The 20,879-nt window shown below is 39.7% G+C and overlaps 1 protein-coding gene and 1 non-coding gene across 5 annotated transcripts in view; one reads left to right on the forward strand and one right to left on the reverse strand.

The window, feature by feature from the left end:
* The first annotated feature begins 1,221 nt into the window (after positions 1-1,221).
* lars2 (leucyl-tRNA synthetase 2, mitochondrial) overlaps positions 1,222-20,879 on the forward strand; it is a 33,724-nt gene continuing 14,066 nt past the window's right edge. For 3 of the 4 annotated variants that reach the window (XM_078253344.1, XM_078253347.1, XM_078253346.1), the window contains exons 1-8: positions 4,228-4,401; positions 7,951-8,195; positions 9,687-9,818; positions 16,490-16,581; positions 16,670-16,730; positions 16,859-16,948; positions 17,228-17,371; positions 20,708-20,815. In XM_078253344.1, the coding sequence (XP_078109470.1) occupies positions 7,962-8,195; positions 9,687-9,818; positions 16,490-16,581; positions 16,670-16,730; positions 16,859-16,948; positions 17,228-17,371; positions 20,708-20,815 (861 nt within the window). In that variant the 5' untranslated portion in view covers positions 4,228-4,401; positions 7,951-7,961. Of the gene's footprint in view, positions 1,331-4,227; positions 4,402-7,950; positions 8,196-9,686; positions 9,819-16,489; positions 16,582-16,669; positions 16,731-16,858; positions 16,949-17,227; positions 17,372-20,707; positions 20,816-20,879 lie in introns of those variants that run through there. The other variant, XM_078253345.1, reaches the window with a different exon arrangement.
* Positions 19,589-19,697, reverse strand: LOC144520140 (U6 spliceosomal RNA). Its single transcript, XR_013502188.1, has one exon. It is a non-coding gene; the product is annotated as a U6 spliceosomal RNA (small nuclear RNA).

Raw genomic sequence — 20,879 nt, forward strand, 5'->3', positions numbered from 1 at the left:
GATCAGGCTTGAGACTTGTGTTAGCCTGTTACAGACTTGGCACATGGAGTTCAAAATGTATGGACATTTACCAGCCATGGAGGGTCTAACGAAATATGCTACTGAGTTACATTATTTGTAGGATCTAGCATTTTTGGAGCTTGACCCCTATTGGGGGAAAAAGTCAGGATTGGCCTCTGCTGCTCCGATGGCGATGTCTTTTTTTCTCTTGTGAGTACCAGCTTTATGGAAGTGCAGTGCTAAATCGCTGTGGAAAATTAGCAATCTTACAATGTCAAATTATTTAATTAAAATCCTGCAATAAAAATATACTTGAGTAAAAATACAGATGTATCATTTTTCAAAAGTAGAAAACATTTTATTTTTGTGAAATAAAGTAAATTGTATGAAATTGAACTAGATGTCAAATAAATGTAGTGAATTAAAAAGTACAGTGTTAAATGTAGTGGAGTAGAAATATAAAGTATTGCACAAACACGAACCCTGGAACTGGAGTACCTCAAAATTGTGCAATGTTACTCTAGTGCACTAAAAAGTAAATGTACGTATAGTCACTTTCAACCACATGCTTATACCTAAACTGTATATTGTTTCGTGCATATACGATTTAATATATCCCAATTACTCTTGTGTTGTAAAGTTAACCTATCTATCTCACTGTTAACCTTAAAGTGATAACAATTCAAATGCTTATGAACATGTGTAAAATAAAATAAAAACTCAGTGTATCCGTTTATAAGAGCCTCTATTGCAGCCGGGTTGAGTGCATCTAGGAGAGTGCGGAGGGATCTGAGGAGTTGTACACTAATTAGCTACATTAATTGCCAAGGAGTGGCTCTGACATCAGGCAAAGTGGATGGGGAGTCAGAGGGAAGACATAACTAATTGCATAACTGTTGCAGAATCTGCATTTGTCATCTTCAATGAGTGGAAGTCGTGCAGCAGCAGTGCACGAAAATGAGAACAGGAAAGCTCAGGAGGGAGAGTAAGGCTGCCAGACACACTTCTCAACAGATTATTTAAGATCTTGTTCTTCTTCCTCATCTCCTCTGTTGCTCTCTGGAGTATTTGTCCTCGATGATAACAGATATGTGAAGGACACTAGGGGCTGTCAACGTAAAAACCGGCCTTGAAAATAACATCACATACTTATCAGGCTCTCTGAACCACAGTCAGAGGCATGCAGAGACCCATCAGCCTGCTCCTCGCTGGTCTCGGGGAGCTGAGATGGTGTGAGATTGCTTCTCTCTTGCACCAACAGCCTACTTCTCATTGAAGCGGGTGTGGATTGTGAATCACACACCCATCCATGAAAGGTCATCTTGGACAGGTGAGTCAGCCCCCCTTTCCCCTCATCTGCTTTCTACCTAACGTATTCTGCTCTGTGTGGTCGTTTGTCATCTGGTTTTCTGCTGGTGAAATGCAATCGTCCTCCGAAACAGGCAGGGGTAATTACCATGGGTTGTTTGTCATGGTGGGAACGGGGAGGCGGATGTGGGTGGAGAAGGAGGATGATTGGTTGCTTTCAAAAGTGATTTGTTTGAAAAACAACAGAGGCTGCGTGTACCTGAGACTCAAAGGCAATGTAGCAGTCCAAAAAATTCACAACTTTAATGCAACCAAAAATAAACGATTAAAAGACTTTGCCATTAAACTGTAACTATTTGCCATGAGAAATGATGCCATACAGTTTTTTTTTCTACTGTTAATTACAACGAAATATAAAGAAGTGGAACACTGAGACAAAGCTGGCAGCTGGAAAGAGGATGAGACTTTCACAGAACTGCTTCCATGTTTTGTTTCAGTGTGTTCTTTCGCCACCGATTTCCAGCAATAAATTGGCTTTGCTCACTCAGACGCTCCCTGAGGACACTGTGCCTCCATCTGCTCCAGTTATATGATACCTATCATTTTTCCTTATATGTTGCGCTGTCAGAGGATCATTACTTTGAAAAGAATATTGACCTGGAGCAGACACATTTCACTGAGTACACCCCTCACAGCATCTGACGAGGAGATAACTTAAATATTTAATCTTATTGAGAAAAACATTTGATTTAAAACCAAGTTTTTAGGGGCTTGAACTCATTTTTACAGTCTATGGGCTTGAATTACCAAGATGTGTTTTTTCTTTCTTTACCCACTTAACTAGTGTACTGTGTTTTTCATGTAGTCCTCATTCACAAAGAGACTGAATGTATTTTGTTCCTATTGGTCATCTGAATAATTGCAATAAATCACACAGTTTAAATCTGGAAGCTTTGAAATGTCACTGTGTTATCAAATGAGTAAAGGTAACATACGTCATATTCGCGTCTTCCACCGCTTTAGATCTGGTCTAGTTCAAACAGTTTTATTGACTCTAAACATCAAAGCTGACCTTCAAGCTAACCTTAGTACAACGTTTTCATCCATCATGTGGGCACAATGGATTTCCTTGCTTTGTAAAACAGAAAAAGTTATCAATACATTTTAGAATGGAGCATTACAATGAAACGGAGCTGGAGGAGCAAATTTGTCCAAAATTTCAACAGGAATTTCAATTTTGAACAAATGATAAAAGACCATTCACCAGCACCTGCAGTCCTCATGTGAAATAGTGTAATGATGAGGAAGTGAGAATCAAATTAATTCATCCGGGAGCCTCCCTCTGTATCTGCAGACAGATCTTGGGCTGTATGAGAGTTAGTGTCTCAACTGTGTCAAAAACCCATTTCCCTCCGTCATTCCTCCTCTTCAGCTACATCCTGTTGTGCCCTGAGCAGAGGCGCCCACTTAACTCTGATGTACGACGGCAGCAGGCCAGAGCAGAGCCCAAGGTTTAGCTCTCTGACGTCAGGTTGAGGAACTCTGTATCGCCTGCTAATGATAACCCACCCTCCTTTTTCTCTTCCCTCGCCGGCTCTGGCTTCTTCCCTCCTTCACTGCTTCTCTCTGCACGTCAGATCAAAGGTGAGAGCCACAGGGAGCGCTCGTAGCACAGAGGCTCTGATGACACTGCCTCCTCCTCATCTTCCTCTTCAGAACCCCTCTGCTATGTGATGAAGATGAGAGGGAGTGAAGGTGCTCTCTCAGTCAGCAATCACTTTACGTTGGAAGTTGGCATCAAAGAAATAGTGCTCCTCTCAGAAAACACATATATTGAAAGCCTTTGTAGTGTTGCTGGCAGTAAATTAGTCATGGAATTATTTCAGTCATGTTCTCCTTACAGTGGGACTATGATTTGAATTGACTTACAATGGTAAATACAAAAATAAATGATGTACATTTGACCCCAAACGATAAAAGAAACTTTAAAACAACAAACCAGTGGTTAAACAAGAAAGTTGCACTTAAAAATAGTTTTAAATCTACTGTATTTTCACTGTCCTAGATGAAAGATAAAGTAAAGGTTTGATGTCATTGAAACTAGTGTGTATATAATACATCCATGGTGTGTACTTTGCATTTTAAATAATGCTTCTTATAAGGCACCCTTTATAAAGGGGTTGTAAGTGTAAACAAATTGCTTTATTAATGATTGATTTTTACTACTGCTTTAAAGTTCATTAATAAGAAGAAAAAAAACATGTAACTGCTGCAATGTTACCTAATAGGAAGGACACCATCTATAGAGATTCTTCACAATCTGGCAACCCAAATGTTGTTTGTATTAATAACTGATCTGTAACTCATCAGTAAATAATATATTCATCATTATTAAAGGCAATAGTTAAACCCATTAAACCCATTAACCCTTTTTATAAATGGTTCATTATAATGGCACCATTAAACAGAATAACAATGAAAATGAGACTCTTGACAATGGATGTAATTTGTCCTGTCAAATTTGCATATTCAAGTTATTTTAGCTGGAAAACAATTCTCTGTATCTGGGGGGTAGTACTTTTATTGGAATAAAAATTAGACTGGATTTTAATGAAAAATAACAGATAACAGGAGGAGATTACAGGGTTGCTAAGGTAACAAGCTGAGATCACTGATGACGCTCTGGCAATCAGACATTTATGCACGCGCGCGCACACACACACACACACACACACACACACACACACACACACACACACACACACACACACACACACACACTGTTTATGTATGCAAAATCAAGAAGTAAAATGTAAAATGTAGAGGTAAAGTAGACACAATAGTGTTACATAAGCTAGGTTTTCATAAAACGCATCATCTATTTTTTTTTAACGACATGGGTTTTGTCGACATAGACCGTGTTGATAAAGTTGATTTGAATCCAAGATGGCGGCGCTTATGGCGAAGTCGTGATCCAGAGAAACAGGTCATTTACAGTGCGTTTAAAAGCTGGCTATGACATTCATGACATGGAATATTGGAATTATGTCATTACGACCATAACGCCGAAATAAAGGACCTGGAAATAAAACAGTAAGAACCTTTAAACTGATGTTTTTCTAAAATGTAGCCTCCCTCTGTTTCATCTTCATGTGAGTGCAACCAGCAGACAGACTGAGAGCCGTTCACCAGGAAACAAGACATAACGTTACAACACTATATACTATATATAAGTCTTAAAACAAGCAGCTATACCTTTTATTTGTAGCTCACAGAGGACCGGGCTGCTCTGCTATGTGGAGAGACCTGCAGTATACATTTATAATAAAATCAATGTCATGCTAGCATTAAGGCAATTTAATAATATGATTCCCCTGTAAATCAAAAGAGCGTGTTGAGGACCTCACGTTAAAATCAAGTGTTGAGAAGTTAAATCTACTTTGCATTTCATTGATGGTCACGTGGTAAGAAAGTGATTTCCCCTTAAATACTTTACACCTCATTTCAAATAAAACTGTTATCATCATGATAACAGGTCAGTTTTATTTTAAACTGTAGTTTTCGTCACAGCATTTACAGTATTATCATGATTGAGAGGTAAATTAATTAATTAACAGTTAACAATTACATGAACTTAGTGTCCAGTCCTAATAGTGGGCTGTGGAAGAGGAGCTGCTAGGCTATTTTGAGAAAACCAAATATACCAATATTTTTGACTAAATATGTCAACATTGATATTGCCGTGATGACCATTGGTGCTTTCAGCTGGTATTCATTAGGGCTGCAGCTAACAATTATTTTCACTAACTGTTGATAACTTTTCTTTATATGTTATATATGGTCTTTAACATGTCAGAAAATTGTAGAAAGTATAAATATATCAGTAAATATATTTGTTCTTTTAAAACAATTCATATTTGTCATTTGAGAAACTTGACCATGTGCCATACAGGCATTCATGACTGATTTCACTTTCACTCAACTAGAACAGTCTAAAAAAGCAACATTTTAAGTTCTTTTACAAAATTACAATAACTAAAATCCCAGACAATAACATTAGTCACATATTAGGATATTACAGTAGGCCTACATCATTATATCGCCCAGCTTAGCACAAATATCATTTGTCATCACCTTTTTTGTACTGATACCAAAACCATACTTATAAAAATGTAGAGGAAAATAAAAAAGTTTTTCTCCAAATCCCTCTTTCTATTTATCAAAATACAACTTGCATTAGTGTTTAATGTTGTCTTAATACAAAGCAGCCATACCATTTTTTTTGCCTGAATAGAATACAGTCTAAAATTAGCAAAATTATAATCTAAATTTAAAGTTAATTTGGCAACACCAAGAATTTGACTGAATATCAATTCCAACTGTCAGTACATGACAGTTTTTGACATATTTCAGTTGGTGACCAAAAAGTATTAAAGTACAATACCAGGCTTTAGACATGGCCGCTATTAATACAGATGTTCAGCAGTGCCTTCATCTGCTGTATTGAACCAGCTTGTTGTTTGCAGAAGAACTTTATAGGAGACACCCGAATGGTTGAGCCTAGTCACCATAGAAACATTTTCTCCGTCTCTCGCCTCAGCCCACTCAATTGCACCTTCAGAGATGCACACAACCTAGAGTGCTCTGCTCTCCCAGCTCCAGCCTGAGGGAGAAGCGTTGGCTGTTGCGATGCTTAGGTTATACTCAAGAGAGTTTGGTGAAAAAAACATATTACCACAGCAGGTGGGTGTCGGAGAGGAGAGTTATCCCCAAAAAAATTGTCCAACCTGGACACTAAATCCTTCAGGCTGGTCAGATTCTTACTAAATGATGTGGAAAGTTTCTTGCATTTGAGTGACACTCCTTTCTTTCAAACTGTGTGCTGTTTCGTTGCTGGAATCCTCTTTCATGATGTGTCTTTTGATCTGCTCATGAAAATGATTTAATTTCAGCTTTTACTGATTTAACCACGCAGGCCACTCTCTTAATAATTTAATTTAATTTACTTCCCAGCCTCTGCACTGAGCTAATTCTCTACAGCAATCTTGTATTTTCATAACATTATCACATAACCTTTTTGATGATGATTCTCCCACAGCTTTAGATAAACAGTCCTAATTTTTTGTTTACCTCATTTCCATTTTTATCTCTGGTGTCAGGCATCACTTCTTCCACTCAGCAGCTATAAAGGTCTCGCTGTCTGAGATCCAGATGCGTCATTGCTGTGAAAATATTCTCTTGATGGGTCAGGTTAGCAGCAGTTATCCTCTGCTGCCATGGAGGCAGAGACTGTACAGATATCTTATAGGTTACCTTGGATACTGTGTGTGTGTGTGTTTGTGTTTGTGTGTGTGTATGTGTGTGTGTGAGAGAGAGTGAGTGAGTGTAAAAGACAAATGTAGGTCAAATTGTTTTTTCTTACAGGCAGTTGACTGTCTAACCTACATCAAGCCATAGATGGGGAAGTCCAGCCACACTGCTGTGCTCATGCATAAGAGAGTAAAACTACTTTTGAAGTAGCCCACAGTAATTTTTTTAGCTGTTAATTGTAGTACTAAAATGAGACATTTATTATCCAGAAATCTTTTGAATAATTCTGATTTTGACATTCCTGTAATGCAGCATTTAATCCTTTCTACCTAGAAGTAATTACAAACATGTTCTGGAAGCAGGAACATCCATCCAGGTGATGTCCTAAGGCTGTTAGAGCAGTTAGCATCCTGCAATGCAAAACAAAAGTGTATCAAACTGCAGGGCAGATAAGAAGCAGATACATCTGTGAATTATTGTAAATCAGTTGATTGAAAATGTAATTCTCACATCTGAGCAGGCAGGCAGAGAACAGCCATCCAGAGCAGAGCATAATCACATCACGCTGAATAAACCTCTTATATCACAAAGTCAGACTGTTGTGTGAGTGACGCGGTGCAAAAAACACAGAATGTGAGAGAACATGAGTCACTCTGTTCCCAACAAGTGGAATCACATGTTCTGTTCAGTCCCATAGACTAAACGTCTGAACCCATATGTGCTGAATGTTAAAGTTAAAGGAGTGGCATCTTGTTTCATTTAGCCTGTGTCATTTTCTTTGGGTGGAGACTCTTGTAAAAGCATGAATGCAAAATGTATCTCTCAAGTTTAAAGAGTCTGAATGGAAACTTGAAAGTGATAAAGGTGAATCACAGTGGTCCTGATGTCTGATGAGACACCGCAAAACAAACTTAAAAATACAGTAACTTAGTGGTGGACGATGATTCGGTATTATTGTAATTACAGATAAATATATATAAATATAAAACGGAGAAAAGCAGCAAATCCTCACATTTGAGAAGCTAAAATCAGCTAATGTTTTGAAATGTTGCTACATAAACAATAAATCGATTAGCTAAATAGTTGGCCATTTATTTTATAATGATTGGTTCATTGACTAATTGTCTGTTAGAGCATTTCATATGTGGTTTTACGACAAACATTTGTAAAAATAGCGGAATATTATTTCAGTCATATGGTCCAGGCATACAGTTACAAGTGAATCTGATGGTGTAGAGTAGATAACCCACCTCTAGATTATTATATTAAATTCCCAACAGCACCACCACCCTGTCCATCTTCCTGCCAGTTTACTGTGTGTCCCTGTTTTAGGTGACAGAACCATGCAGGTGTCAGTGAGAAGGTTGGCTCTGTATCCACTGGGTGTTGCCCGCTCTGGCCAAATCAATGCTGCTCTCCTGAACCCAAGAGCCCGCCTCTGGTCCCCCAGCACCCGCACCCTGTTCAGTGAGACGGGAGTATGGGAGAAGGACTATAAAACAGAGACACGACGCAGAGTGGAAGAATGGTGGCACCCACGAATTATGGCACAGTGGCGGAAGGATGCACTGGAGGAGGTAAGGAGGCCTTTACTTTTTCTTACAGTGTTTAGCCTTGTGACATCATGATCATCCAAATAAATCGTGATCTGAGTATCGTGTCTGTCTGTCTGTCTGTCTGTCTGTCTGTCTGTCTGTCTGTCTGTCTGTCTGTCTGTCTGTCTGTCTGTCTGTCAGTCAGTCAGTCAGTCAGTCAGTCAAGCCCTTATCCCGGTTTTGAGAAACTTGGATAGATACTCTGATAGAAACCTGGCTACTGTTGCATGTAAACACCTTATCCAGGTTCTTGATCATTGTCTGGCATGCTCGCATGATCATCATCAAGTTATGGAGTCATTAGTCAGTAAAAGAAAAAACCTTTGTATATTTTAAATGTCAGAAAAAATGAAAAATGTCCAGCACAAATTTTCAGAGCTCAAGTCTTCAGTTGCATGTTCAGTTACAATGTTATGTAACTGGGATATGCAGCAAATCTTCATATTTGAGCCGGAATCACCAAATGTTAAGCATTTCTGCCAAAAAGAATGACTTAAACGATTATGAGATTTTAAAATGGTTGTAGATTCATTTTTTTTGTCAGGCAGCCAGGAACCAAAAAATGTCTTCAGTACAGGAAGGAGTGTCTGACACATTTTGAGCAATCAAGACACAGACGATCAGAAACCTGGGGACTGTTATGATCGTGTATACAGGGATATGAATAACCAGTTTTCTTTTCAATGTAAACATCATATCCCAAATATGATTAGAACCAGGATCCTAATGTGCGTGTAGTACGTTTTTTAGAAGTGCTGGCCTTTTGATCTGCCCCTTTTTCAACATCACACAGCTGTCAATACTGTTGAATGGATGAAAATAAATATTGAAATTGAAAAAATCTGTATATGTATACTGTACAGTGGAAAACCCCTTTAGACTTTTCTTTAAGATGAATTGATTAATAGGTCATTAAGCATCCTTCCACATGATTCCCAGCTATTACTGGCCCTTAAGTCCCGGAGCGCCAGCTGATTATTATCCTAATGGTCCGACCGTGCAGCTGTCTGGGACAGGCTGACAGTGATCAAGTGCATTTATGACAGCCCTGGTCCCTAATTAATTTATTGCAAAATTCATGACTCAGGTTTCCTGTAATCATGTATAGCCGAGTGTAACCAGTACTTACTGTGTTGCCGTGGTAACAATGTTGTGAGTGTAAACCATCCATAATCAACGCTGCCGCATTTCGTGTTCTGACACTGTAATCAGACACTGTTTGAGCCTCATACCGAAGTCAGTCAGTGCTCGCGCTCTGTATGTGATGAGTTATTATTCCTGCCTTGACCTCGTCAGGTTAATGCAGCGTCTTTAGTACAAGACTCACTCAAAAAGCCAGACTGATGATGGAAGAAAGAACCCATGCACTGTTATTATAGTCTCTCAGGATTAAAGTCAAGTTTTACGGTCTTTTCCACATCCCATAAGGTTTTCTTACAGCTCTGTACATTATGTTGACTGTTGTTTTCTCAGAGTTCCAACAGGAAGAAGTTTTATGTCCTCTCCATGTTTCCATACCCCTCGGGGCGACTGCACATGGGCCACGTGCGAGTGTATACCATCAGTGACACCATCGGCCACTTCCAGAGAATGAGAGGCCATCAGGTATGTCTGTTTTTAGTAAATGGGTTTTTATCATTTCCTACTTTCCTCCCTGAAACAAACAAGGTCAGCGCACTATGCACTGGCATTATATGTAAAATAAGTTGAGAACGTTTTTTATTTTGGCTTAATTGCTTAGAACGGAAAGTACAAAAGGCCTTTTTGATGGAAGACATTTTGACATGTCACAGTAGGAAAAGCACAGGTGTAAATAAGAAAATGAATGATGGCTAAATTCCATTTAGCTGCTTCAGTTTCAGGGTCCTAGTATTGTGCGTGCTGGCTCACTGTCACTGTCATGGCCTACTTATACTGGGACACTGGAATGTAACAGAGCCATCGTTAATGTCCAAATGTTACCAATAGCCTCCTCTCATTAGAACAGAGATTAAATGTTAAAGGCATTTTAATAATTCACTTAGCAGTCAAAAAACTAAATGTGGAATGTATGATAATACTGTAATGCAACATGAAAAACCAAGGGCTGGTTTAATGAATGGTGCATTCAGCTGCTAAAGGGAGCTCTTGCATCCTATTTGGATGTAAAAACTCACAGATATATTATGGATCAACAGATCTAATTTACCATTTATTGTCTATAGAGATTTCTAATCAGTGATATCACAAGTGTAAGAGTCATTTCCAGTTTCTAAATTAAGCAAAGAGTTGTGTACAGTCACGAATATTGACTCAACCGTTCTTGAAAATGTATGTCTCACAATATGTGGCTACTCTTTGAGAATTAGCCAATTATGATGCAAAGCTTTTAACTATTAAGGTATGCCTTGGTTTGCTCTATTGTTTGTTATCAGCCCCTCATCACAAGGCCTTTTCTGTGGCTTAATTGTCCCTCCCTGTTTTCGTTCAGACATACATTATACATACATACTGACTTTTCTTTCTAAAATCACAAAGGATGTGTCATACTCAGAGGCACTTAAGGAGCATATTTTATTGTAGCAAACAATAACCCATAATTGTAAGGCATCTGCTTTCCTGTCTGGGTTAAATGGTTTTAAAATGATTAGATTGTGGCTGTTTCCACGATATTACTGGTGAACTACCTTTCTGTACAGGAACAGTAGAGTGTTTCCTTTAGAGATAATGGAGATCTCCGTATTTGGTACATAACATTATACAGTACTGATATCTGCTTTCACACACTTGCACTGTTACCCAAATCTCATCTGTTAATTCCTGCTCTACATCATGCCGTGTATACAGCCGTTTATGAAGAATATCATTAATATCAGCTCTGTTTGCCCTGCTGGAGCCTCTGTTTACACTTGCACTGAACTGTGATGCTGTATATCTCTTTACTCATATTAATGTTATAGTTAGTACACTATATTATGTGCACTGTGCAAGCAGAACATAAGTACCATTAGTAGCATAATAATACCTCCTGTCACCACTATCTTTCAATTACACGACCAAGGTTTACACTGTCCTGGGAGTACGTAATTAGATTACTCTGTGCTCGTTGTACTTGTATTTGATTTCTACTGTGCTCTATTGATATCTGCCAATACAGTACATATTTGCATGTTGTGTACATTTCTTTAGTAGAAATGATTTGTGTAATTAGTTTTTGCTAATTTTTCATAATTGTTTTTATAAACCTGACATTTTTGTCCTCTTATGAACATATTTTTCCTGCTACAGTGAGCTAATTGTTAGATGTGTCATCCTTTTATGTTGCTGGGTAAAAACATTGAAACCACTGATTTTGGGTGTTTTTACTCAGATTGAATGATTCCATGATCCTCTGTGAGCTGAAAATATTTATGACACTTGGACCTATTTACCTTTTTCAAAAACAATTATCAGATAAATATGAAAATTAAGGAATCTTAAAAGCAAGTTGTCCTAGTTCTTTTAAATTGACAATTGGGGAAAATAGCAGTTTTTAAACCTGCTGCAATAAAGGTAAGGTCAAATCCATACTTGTCTCTGTTTCAAATCAAAGCGTTGCAGTCGATATTCAGCAATCTGTTTAGGTCTAGTAAACAGCTGCTGTTGATGAAGCTGTGACCAGTTTCTGTCAGACTGCAGTTACACACACCTTCTGACATGACGGTGACAACCTATGTTCAGTTCTTTGGTTAGTCTTTGTCCCCACGTCATCCATCCCTGTCCTTAGCCTGACGAGAAGCTGGTGTATGACAAACCCCTCCTTTTGCTTTTCCTGCTGGATTTTCCTTTGTGCTTCTGTCTGGTCTCTCCCCGAAAAGAAAATAGTTTCACATGACTGGAAACTCCTTCCTGCCCAGTAGTGTACTTTACCTCAGCATCTGTCAGAAAGCGAACCTTGTTCCTCTGCATGCACACATCTTCTCTATTCACTAGTTAATTAAGGAAGGTACATTGTGTCAATTGTCACACCCTAAATCTATTTTCTGGCTTTTAATGGGTATTTCATGTGTGAAACTGCTTTAAAAAAAAAAAAAAAACACATATAGAAGATTTTTTTATACCCAGACTCAATGTTCGTGTTGTTATACATCATATAAATACTCATCAATGACTTAATGATAGAGTTTCTAATGAGTTCACTGGCAGAATGTGCATTCTGTAATTGGATCACTCTAAAATGAGAAAGGGACTGCTTTCTACTGAACAAATAGTCCAAATAAGTGTCCACAGCTCACGAAGGCTCTGCCAGGGGCTGGAAGAGCACACAACTGTACAGAAGTTCCTCTTTTTTATACTGAAGTAGTACCTATGAAAGCTGATGACAGCTTGGTCTGTGAATTATCCAGAGTAATGGGTACTCCGATTCTAGAAAGACACATTGTTGTTCCTGTTTTTCAATGTTGTGAAAAGGACAAACTGAATCCCATTTACTTTCAATGTTTTGGTTTGGAGGCAGAAACCTCAGAGACATTTTTTTCAAAATTAAAGAAATTGTTCAGCATGTTGGGAAATACGCTTATTCGCTTTCTTGCTGAGAGTTATATGAATAGAGAAAGTCCTGCACACTGACCATTACGCAAGCAATAATTTATTTAGAAAAATACAATGTTTCGGTCTTAGACCTTCATCCCTGACCCTGATGAAGGTCTAAGACCGAAACGTTTTTCTAAATAAATTATTGCTTGCGTAATGGTCAGTGTGCGGGACTTTCTCTAAGCTTTTGATCTGCTACTGTTGATTATGTCCTACGCACCTGCCCGACAAAAGAGGTGTGTGAAAAAGCTTTCCTACGTTGCACTGAGAGTTATATGAAAAAATTGTACTGTCACATCTGTACGGTAAATATGAAGCTGGAGCCAACAGACGGTTAGCTTAGCTTATCATAAAGACTGGAAACAGGGGAAACGGCTAGCTTGGCTCTTTCCAAATATAACTAAATCCACCTACCAGCAGCTCTAAAGCTGTTTGTTTAATCGGTGCAAAAACCAAAGAGTACTGTGTATAAATGGCATAGTCAGGCTAGCTGTTTCCCCGTTTCCAGTCTTTATGGTAAGCTAACCACCTCCCAGCGGTAGATGAATATTTACTGTACAAACATGAGAGTGGTATCAATCTTCTCATAAAAGTGAATGTGCGTTTCCCAAAATGTCAAAGTATTCCTCTAAATCACAGCTGTTTGCATGGCTAGATACCACTAAAGCTACAGCAAATGAGAAAATCTATTTTCATAATTTAGGTAAAAGAAACCTTTATATATATAGATATAGATGTAAATAATAGCTGCCATGCTCTTTAACTTATTGTCCTTTGCTCTGTAGTTGCTTGTGCACATGGGCTCCTGTTTAAAATAACAAGACATAAGAGTTGAATATTGAAGCAATTACCAGAGTCTGGTTAGAATCGATAAGTGTGATATGAGAAGACAGACAAATGCTGGAGTTGCATTTCAAAAGCTACCACAGATGCAGTAAAGCTTCTAGCTGGAACTGTGTGGGTGGACACTTGCATGTACTGTAGCAGAGTGGGCTCTTATTTACAAAACAGTCACCAAACACTCCCTGTTGTCGGCGTGAGGGGCCTGTAGCTGCGGTGTATCTGTCTCAGCTCGGCACTGACTTGCTCCACATTACAGTGGACAGTCATAAAATGTGCCTACACTGACTCCCACGTCTGTCTTTCACTGCCTCTTGTCACTCAAGCTCTGAAATGTACTGTGAGTCTCAATGATAACAAGTTGGTGAAGAGTCAGACTAGCATTTGTTCATGCTTTGTGTGGACATAATGATAAGTGGAGTGGAGCTGAAGCTATTAGCAGTGAAAAGATAATTTTCCGCCATCTTTGAACTTTGAGGATTGAGCTCACTAACTCAGCCTGCACATCACAGCCGGATACTGTCTCACTTATACACTACCGGTCAAAAGTTTGGGGTCACTTAGAAATGTCCATTACAGACAGAATACCAGCTGAGATCAGTTGCATTGTTTTTTTAATCAGGTCAGCAGTTGTCAGATTACATTATGTGCTTACATAATTGCAAAAGGGTTCTCGACTGTTGTAGACAGAAGTGGCTGAAGAAACGCTTGAAATTCCATGCTTTTTGGTCTAAACACCATACCCAAATTAAAAGTGGTACAGCTCCCATATACTTTGACACTCTGGGGTGTGCCTGGCATCATTGGAAAGGTAACACTCTCAAGTTTTTGTTACAAGTCACAGGGTGATTCTAGGTCTTACTGACACAGAGTCACAGAGGCTAGAATGGAGGGTTTTTATTTCCGTCCAAGTCATACATCTGTAAAATGATTAGAATACACTGCTGTAAACACATCTGACAGGTGACAGACAACACAGGGCATTAGCCACATGTCTCAGCTTACTACAGAAAAATATCCAGAAGCCAAGACTCAAAAATGGATTTTATATGATTTTTTTTCTGAAGATTTGTCTGTTTTTTTTATTTCCATTTGAAAAGTGAAGAAAAAAAAAACACTTGTCAAATACACAAACACACCCACATCAATCACCTTTCCAATGATATCAGGCACACCCCAAAGTGTCAAAGTATATGGGAGCTGTACCACTTTTAATTTGGGTATGACATTTAGACCAAAAATCATGGATTTCAAGTGTTTCTTCAGCCACTTCTGTCTACAACAGTCGAGAACCCTTTTGCAATTATGTAAGCACATAATGTAATCTGACAACTGCTGCCCTGATTAAAAAAAACAGTACAACTGATCTCTGCTGGTATTCTGTCTGTAATGGAGTGGAATGGAATTTTCTAAGTGACCCCAAACTTTTGACCGGTAGTAATACTATATATATCTACACACACACACACACACACACACACACACACACACACATATATATATATATATATATATATATATATATATATATATATATATATATATATATATATATATATATATATATATATATATAGTATTTACACTGAATAGACCATGTAGTAGCGTATCCATCCTAATGAGGCGCATGTTTTTTTTCTGCTTGGTTATTTACATTGGTTATCTTTGGCTTGTGCCTCACTCTCCTCCTGAGCAGTCTCAGTGGTCTGCTCTGCTGAGCGCTCTTAAAGCCTAATACCATCCAGCACCCGGCTTTACAAATGAGGCCCATGCAGTTACCAAGGATACCAATTTGTGTGAAACATCAGACCCATTAGAGGCCGTGCGATGATCCTCTCCAGTCCTCGACTCCTTGTCACTCTCCTTCTCTTCTACTTTACTCACACCTTCCACTCCTGTGCTTTCAAGTCGTTTCTCTCTCAGTGAGCAGAAAATCACAGCCGAAGCGCTAAAGGGAAAAAGAGATGAGTGAAAGAGACCTTGTCTTTAGTCGATAAGGATTTACGTTAAGGAGGGTGTATGCTAGATGGCGATGTGGGTACAAAGTACAAAAGGACAGAGGGAGAAAGCAGACAGAGTGGGAAAGTGACAGTAGATTGTGATGTTGTTTAGAAAGTTGTGTGTAAAATGGCTTACTAGGTATTATACTAGGTACTTATACTAGGTACTATCACATCATGATCTTCCAGTCTAAGCCTAACCCTTGAAAATTGTGGTTAGTCTGCATGCATTAAACACGATAAGTAATGGCGTCAAGATCACAGCAGAGACATTACACATTAATATGTGTATGTATGAGCCTGATTTAGTGACATCACACAATAGTTTGGCAGCCAGTCATGGTCCAACAGGCAACTTTAAGCCTCAAGTGCATACACACTGAGAACAGACTTTTCAGTGAAGAAGGAGACATCTTGTGTCCAGCAGATAAACTTCTAAAAAGAAAAATACTTGCATATTCATAGATTCTGGACTTTTCAATGAGGGAGAAGGAGTAGATGTATTTTTAAGAATATTTAGGTACTTTTTCAATTTTTTTTATCTTGAAACGTGGAGCTGATCTTTAAATTTAAGTAGACTGTGCTGTAAACACTGTTGTGAACTTAAAATGGACTTGAAACAGGGTTAATCTTTTGATTATTTTTCCATTTGATCATTAGTCTATGAAATGTCGAAATAGCTTTTTGTCGAAATAGCTTTTTGTCAATATATTTAATTTGCAATGATAAGAAAAACAGGAAAGCAGGAGATCTTCACATTTAAGAAGCTGAAAACAGAGAATATTTGGTATTTTTGCATGTTAAGTTACTTAAAATGAATATACCATTTGCTGTTAAACACAAATGGTTTAACCACTAATACAGAGCTCCTAACTACACCCACAGGTGTTGAATCCGATGGGTTGGGATGCTTTTGGACTTCCAGCCGAAAATGCAGCCATTGAGAGAGGACTCGACCCAGAGGAGTGGACTAAAAGGTACCTGATATATCACATGTGTTCGTCTGAGCGTTCATTGTTAATGCATACTGTACCTTAACGTTGCTGTTCTATGTCGTTTTCTCAGTAATATCCAGTCCATGCGGGAGCAGCTGGACAGCCTCGGCCTTTGCTTCAACTGGGACCGGGTGAGTCAGAACTGAAGAAGAACTGAGCTTCAAACAGAGACTTTGGCAGGTTTTAGGTCTTGTTTGCCCTCTTGTGTGTGTGCGTCACACCACACACTGCTGACATTACTCTGGCTTTTTCCTGACAGGAAGTAACCACTTGCCTTCCAGACTACTACAGGTGGACGCAGTATCTGTTTATCAAGCTCTTTGAAGCAGGACTGGCATATCAGAAAGAGGTAGGAATGGCCTTTTCACTAAAGTGCTTATCCCGGTTTTCTTTTGAAAGAAATAAAATGATTGGTTTAGGTTTTTTTGGTCGCTGGCGGTTGATTGAAGCAGCTCACCCGTTACTCGGAGGAGAGCTTGGTAGAAGCCCTTTTATTATGTTTAATGAAATGGGACAACCTTGAAATAAGCCTTTGGTCTGTCTATTAAATCCGAGCTACTTCCTAAGCTCTGCTTTTTCATTTTAATCATATGTTGTGTGTTCATCTGCATTTGTGTGTGTTCTCCAGGCTGTGGTGAACTGGGACCCTGTTGATCAGACAGTGCTGGCTGATGAGCAGGTGGATGAAAATGGTCGCTCCTGGAGGTCTGGCGCCCTGGTGGAGCAGAAGCTGCTCACACAATGGTTCATCAAGACTACAAACTATGCCAAGGTATGGCTTTGGTGTATGTGTATGTGACAAGTGGCGTCTGAATGGCTGGCCAGCAGCTTCATGCGAACCAAAATGAGCAGCGGACCCCTCTGATAGCAATCATGGCTGACACTTCAGTAGCAGCAGCTGCAGCCCTGCCTCTCTCGTTGTGCAATCAGACCCCTGGACACCGTCATTTGTAGCCTGGCGTCTCCGGACCAAGTAAAAAGGGACCGTCCGAGTGATGCCCCCAGGCGGCCTGGCCGGCTGATGAGAAACCTCCACCTTTTCTGCACAGCACAGGCCTGCTGCAGATGCAAGCAATGCAAATGACCCGCCGGGGACTTGTGATGTGAATCACCCACAGGAAAGGCAGTCCGTGCATTGTACGTGCAGAACACACATGTGCATTGTTACACACACACACACACACACTGCACAGAGTATTCCTTGAGGAGAAAAGTGCTTTTGTTTAATGAGGATGTGGACAGCACATCTTTGGCACATTGTCTCAGACCCTTGACTTGCAGACATGGATATTTAAAGGCAGAATGAGTAGGATTTGTCCGTTGCGGCTTGTAAACACAACATTCAAAGTTGTTCCCCTCCTCTCTGGCTCAGCGATACTAGCCAGGGAGTTTAGCGATCTTCAGTCTAGCGAGCTAATGGGCATAGTATTTGTGCCCAGACGAGACAAGACAGGAGAATTTAGCAGAGCTTCACTGGCTTCCGACTCAGATGACACTGATTACAGTGTCAGCCAGGGCATAGTCTCGCTTTGCCAGACCATCCTCCAAAGTGCGCTGGAGGAGAGTCTGGCTACTCCACATAGCATTCAGGGATGGGAGGAAAACATGCTGTGGTTTATTGGCCTTTCTTTAAACCAATCACAATCGTCTTGGGCGGTGCTAAGCACCGGAGAAATGCCGTGGTGCCACTGCAAAATAGGTTCGGAAGGAACTTGTTTTGGTGGAACGTGTACGTTTAAAAGTTGTTTTAGTCGTGCAACAGAAAACTCAGATTGGACAGATGGATTTACCCTGCAGAGATCTGAGAAAAGGTTAACCATAGTCCTCAAAAATTGACCAGAGTTTAAAATATCAACACAAAGGAAGCCCAAGGCAACGGATATCTGGCCTAAATGAGTGAAATCCGGCGGATTTTCCAGCGGCAACTGAGCAATCCCAGAAGTTGAACGTCAAGGATATAGACTAGCCAGGGCAGAACACAAAATAGTGAGTCAAACTGATGCCATGAGAAGGAAAGGCAGAGTAAGGTATAGCATTTGCAAATTTGTGTGAGTGGATTTTCATACCGTACTGAAATAAAATGGACCAAACCTACCTGCGAGGTGTGAAATCAATGTGAAAAACGTCCTCTATGCTTTGGAAACTGGTAATGGAAACTGGCAATAATGGAAATTACATATGATTTCTTATAAATGGGTTAAAACATGTAAAGACAGTAGTTGAGGGTTTGTTAATTCCTTTGCCAATTTTGTCATTTTGATTAAAACATCAATTTGTCCTCAGTCAGGCGTCGCCCAGTTTTAGCCGCAGCGCTGAAGTTGCCCATGCTTGTCCATGTCAGAGGTGTGAGAGGAGGCGGAAGCAGCCTACTGTGACAATGTGTTCCTGAATTTTCTCTGACGAATAGAGAAGTGGGAAGGAAGAAGGTGTTAAAGCACAGAAGTGAGAAAGACAGATGGAGCGAAAGAGAACCGTGTGATACGGCAGCTTGCCAAATCAAAAACGCTGTAATTGGACTGTGATTTCCCACTTGTGCATTTCTCAGCACGCCTGTACACATGTTCGGGTCTGTTAGACAACATTAACATCAGACAATATTTATTCAGCAGTCATCAGTTTAGCTGTGAGCTTGTTCCACGTTGTACTGAAAGAGTTTCCTCGTGAATCGTAACTATATTTTTTGTTCCAGGACACAGATCATTGCATATTATTACTAAGATGGATTTTTCAGAAGTGGAGCATGCAGCATAGAAAAATGAGCACGTGGCTATAGCAGAGTTTTCAATTTCATGCATAATCACACTTGTTGCACTCAGGCACACATGCCGCCTGCCTATTGCACATGCACTGACATTTAGATTATTCACGACTTGATGCTCAGTGTGTTGTTCAGCTATAATATTGCTCAAATATGACCATAGCTTCTAGAGGTGTTTTGTGTCAACAACTTGTGACTTGGAGGTTGCTGTTTCAAATCCCTGAACCACTTGTATTGCTGCTTTGCGTAATATTTTGCGTGTGTCATCCTTTCGGAGGGGCCATACTAATCTTCTCTGTATTGATTCCAATTTTTCATGTGTGCTGCCATGAGCAAGCACGTTTTTTGTTTTTTTAATCAGAATGTACTTGATGCCTATTTTTCAGACACACACAGACACACTCACTTACAATCCTTGGTTATTGCTATACCATTCTTTTTCTCTCAAGCTTTGCTTAGTTGCCATGGAGACTCCTGTCCTTGCTGTACATATTTCAGTTAGTCCTGTTTCTGTGCCAAACTATATTAAAGGCTTTTACTGCCTCTCTCTTTAAAGCAATCATTAGTTGTCTCTCATCGCTTTCCTGATTATTTATTTTTTTTCTATGTATGTTGCTGGTAACATCTCTGTTTGCTGCGTCTCCTCCAAGAGTCTTTCCATCATGCTGATACAGATTTGCTGGATTAATGTCTCTTTTCTCCTAGTCTGGAGCAAATCCATAACTGACACACACTGCAGCCATGCTGGTGATGACTATTACCAGTGTTTATGTTTGTATTGATTTTGCTGTGATGAGGTACTGCGTGCTGAGCGGCACAGTGAGGAGGATTGTGGGTAATAGATTGTGACAGACTGAAAAGGAAATGGAGAATTTGAACATCTCTGGCCTCAGCCCAGCTGTGGCTTTTTGGCCTGAGCCTCGTTGATATGCATAGCTTCCTCTAATAATGCAGAATAACTTGTGTTACGTGTGTGTGTGTGTGTGTGTGTGTGTGTGTGTGTGTGTGTGTGTGTGTGTGTGTGTGTGTGTGTGTTATAGGCGATTGCTTTGTGATATCAAAGAAAGTAGGGCGAGTGGAGGTCAGGATTTTTTTAAATCCCTCTTTGTCTGCATAATGTGACCTGGGCTGCTCTGCTGCTTTGTCAAAATAAATTGGCTAGGCTTTGAAAGAACCCACACTGAGTTGAAGTCAATTGCATTACCATAGACAACCATACATTTATGAGGAACTGGTTGCCCCGCCTTTAAAAATGATCTATTTTTTCACAGTGAAGTGGAAAATAAGCTCCTTTTTTAAACTTGTACAAAGTAGTAAACTTGTGTCTTTGTTTCTGTCTCCCTCCTCCAGCCTCTCCTTGACGCCCTGGAAGACCTTCCAGAGTGGTATGGTGTGAAAGCCATGCAGGGAAACTGGATTGGAGAGTGCACCGGCTGCTACTTCGATTTCAAACTCAAGGTGAATCTTAGCTCACTTTTTATTCATTCATCATTCTCACTTCCTTTCAATCTCTCTGTCTTTT

This window comes from Sander vitreus, chromosome 6, assembly GCF_031162955.1.
Source record: "Sander vitreus isolate 19-12246 chromosome 6, sanVit1, whole genome shotgun sequence".
Classification (NCBI taxonomy): domain Eukaryota; kingdom Metazoa; phylum Chordata; class Actinopteri; order Perciformes; family Percidae; genus Sander; species Sander vitreus.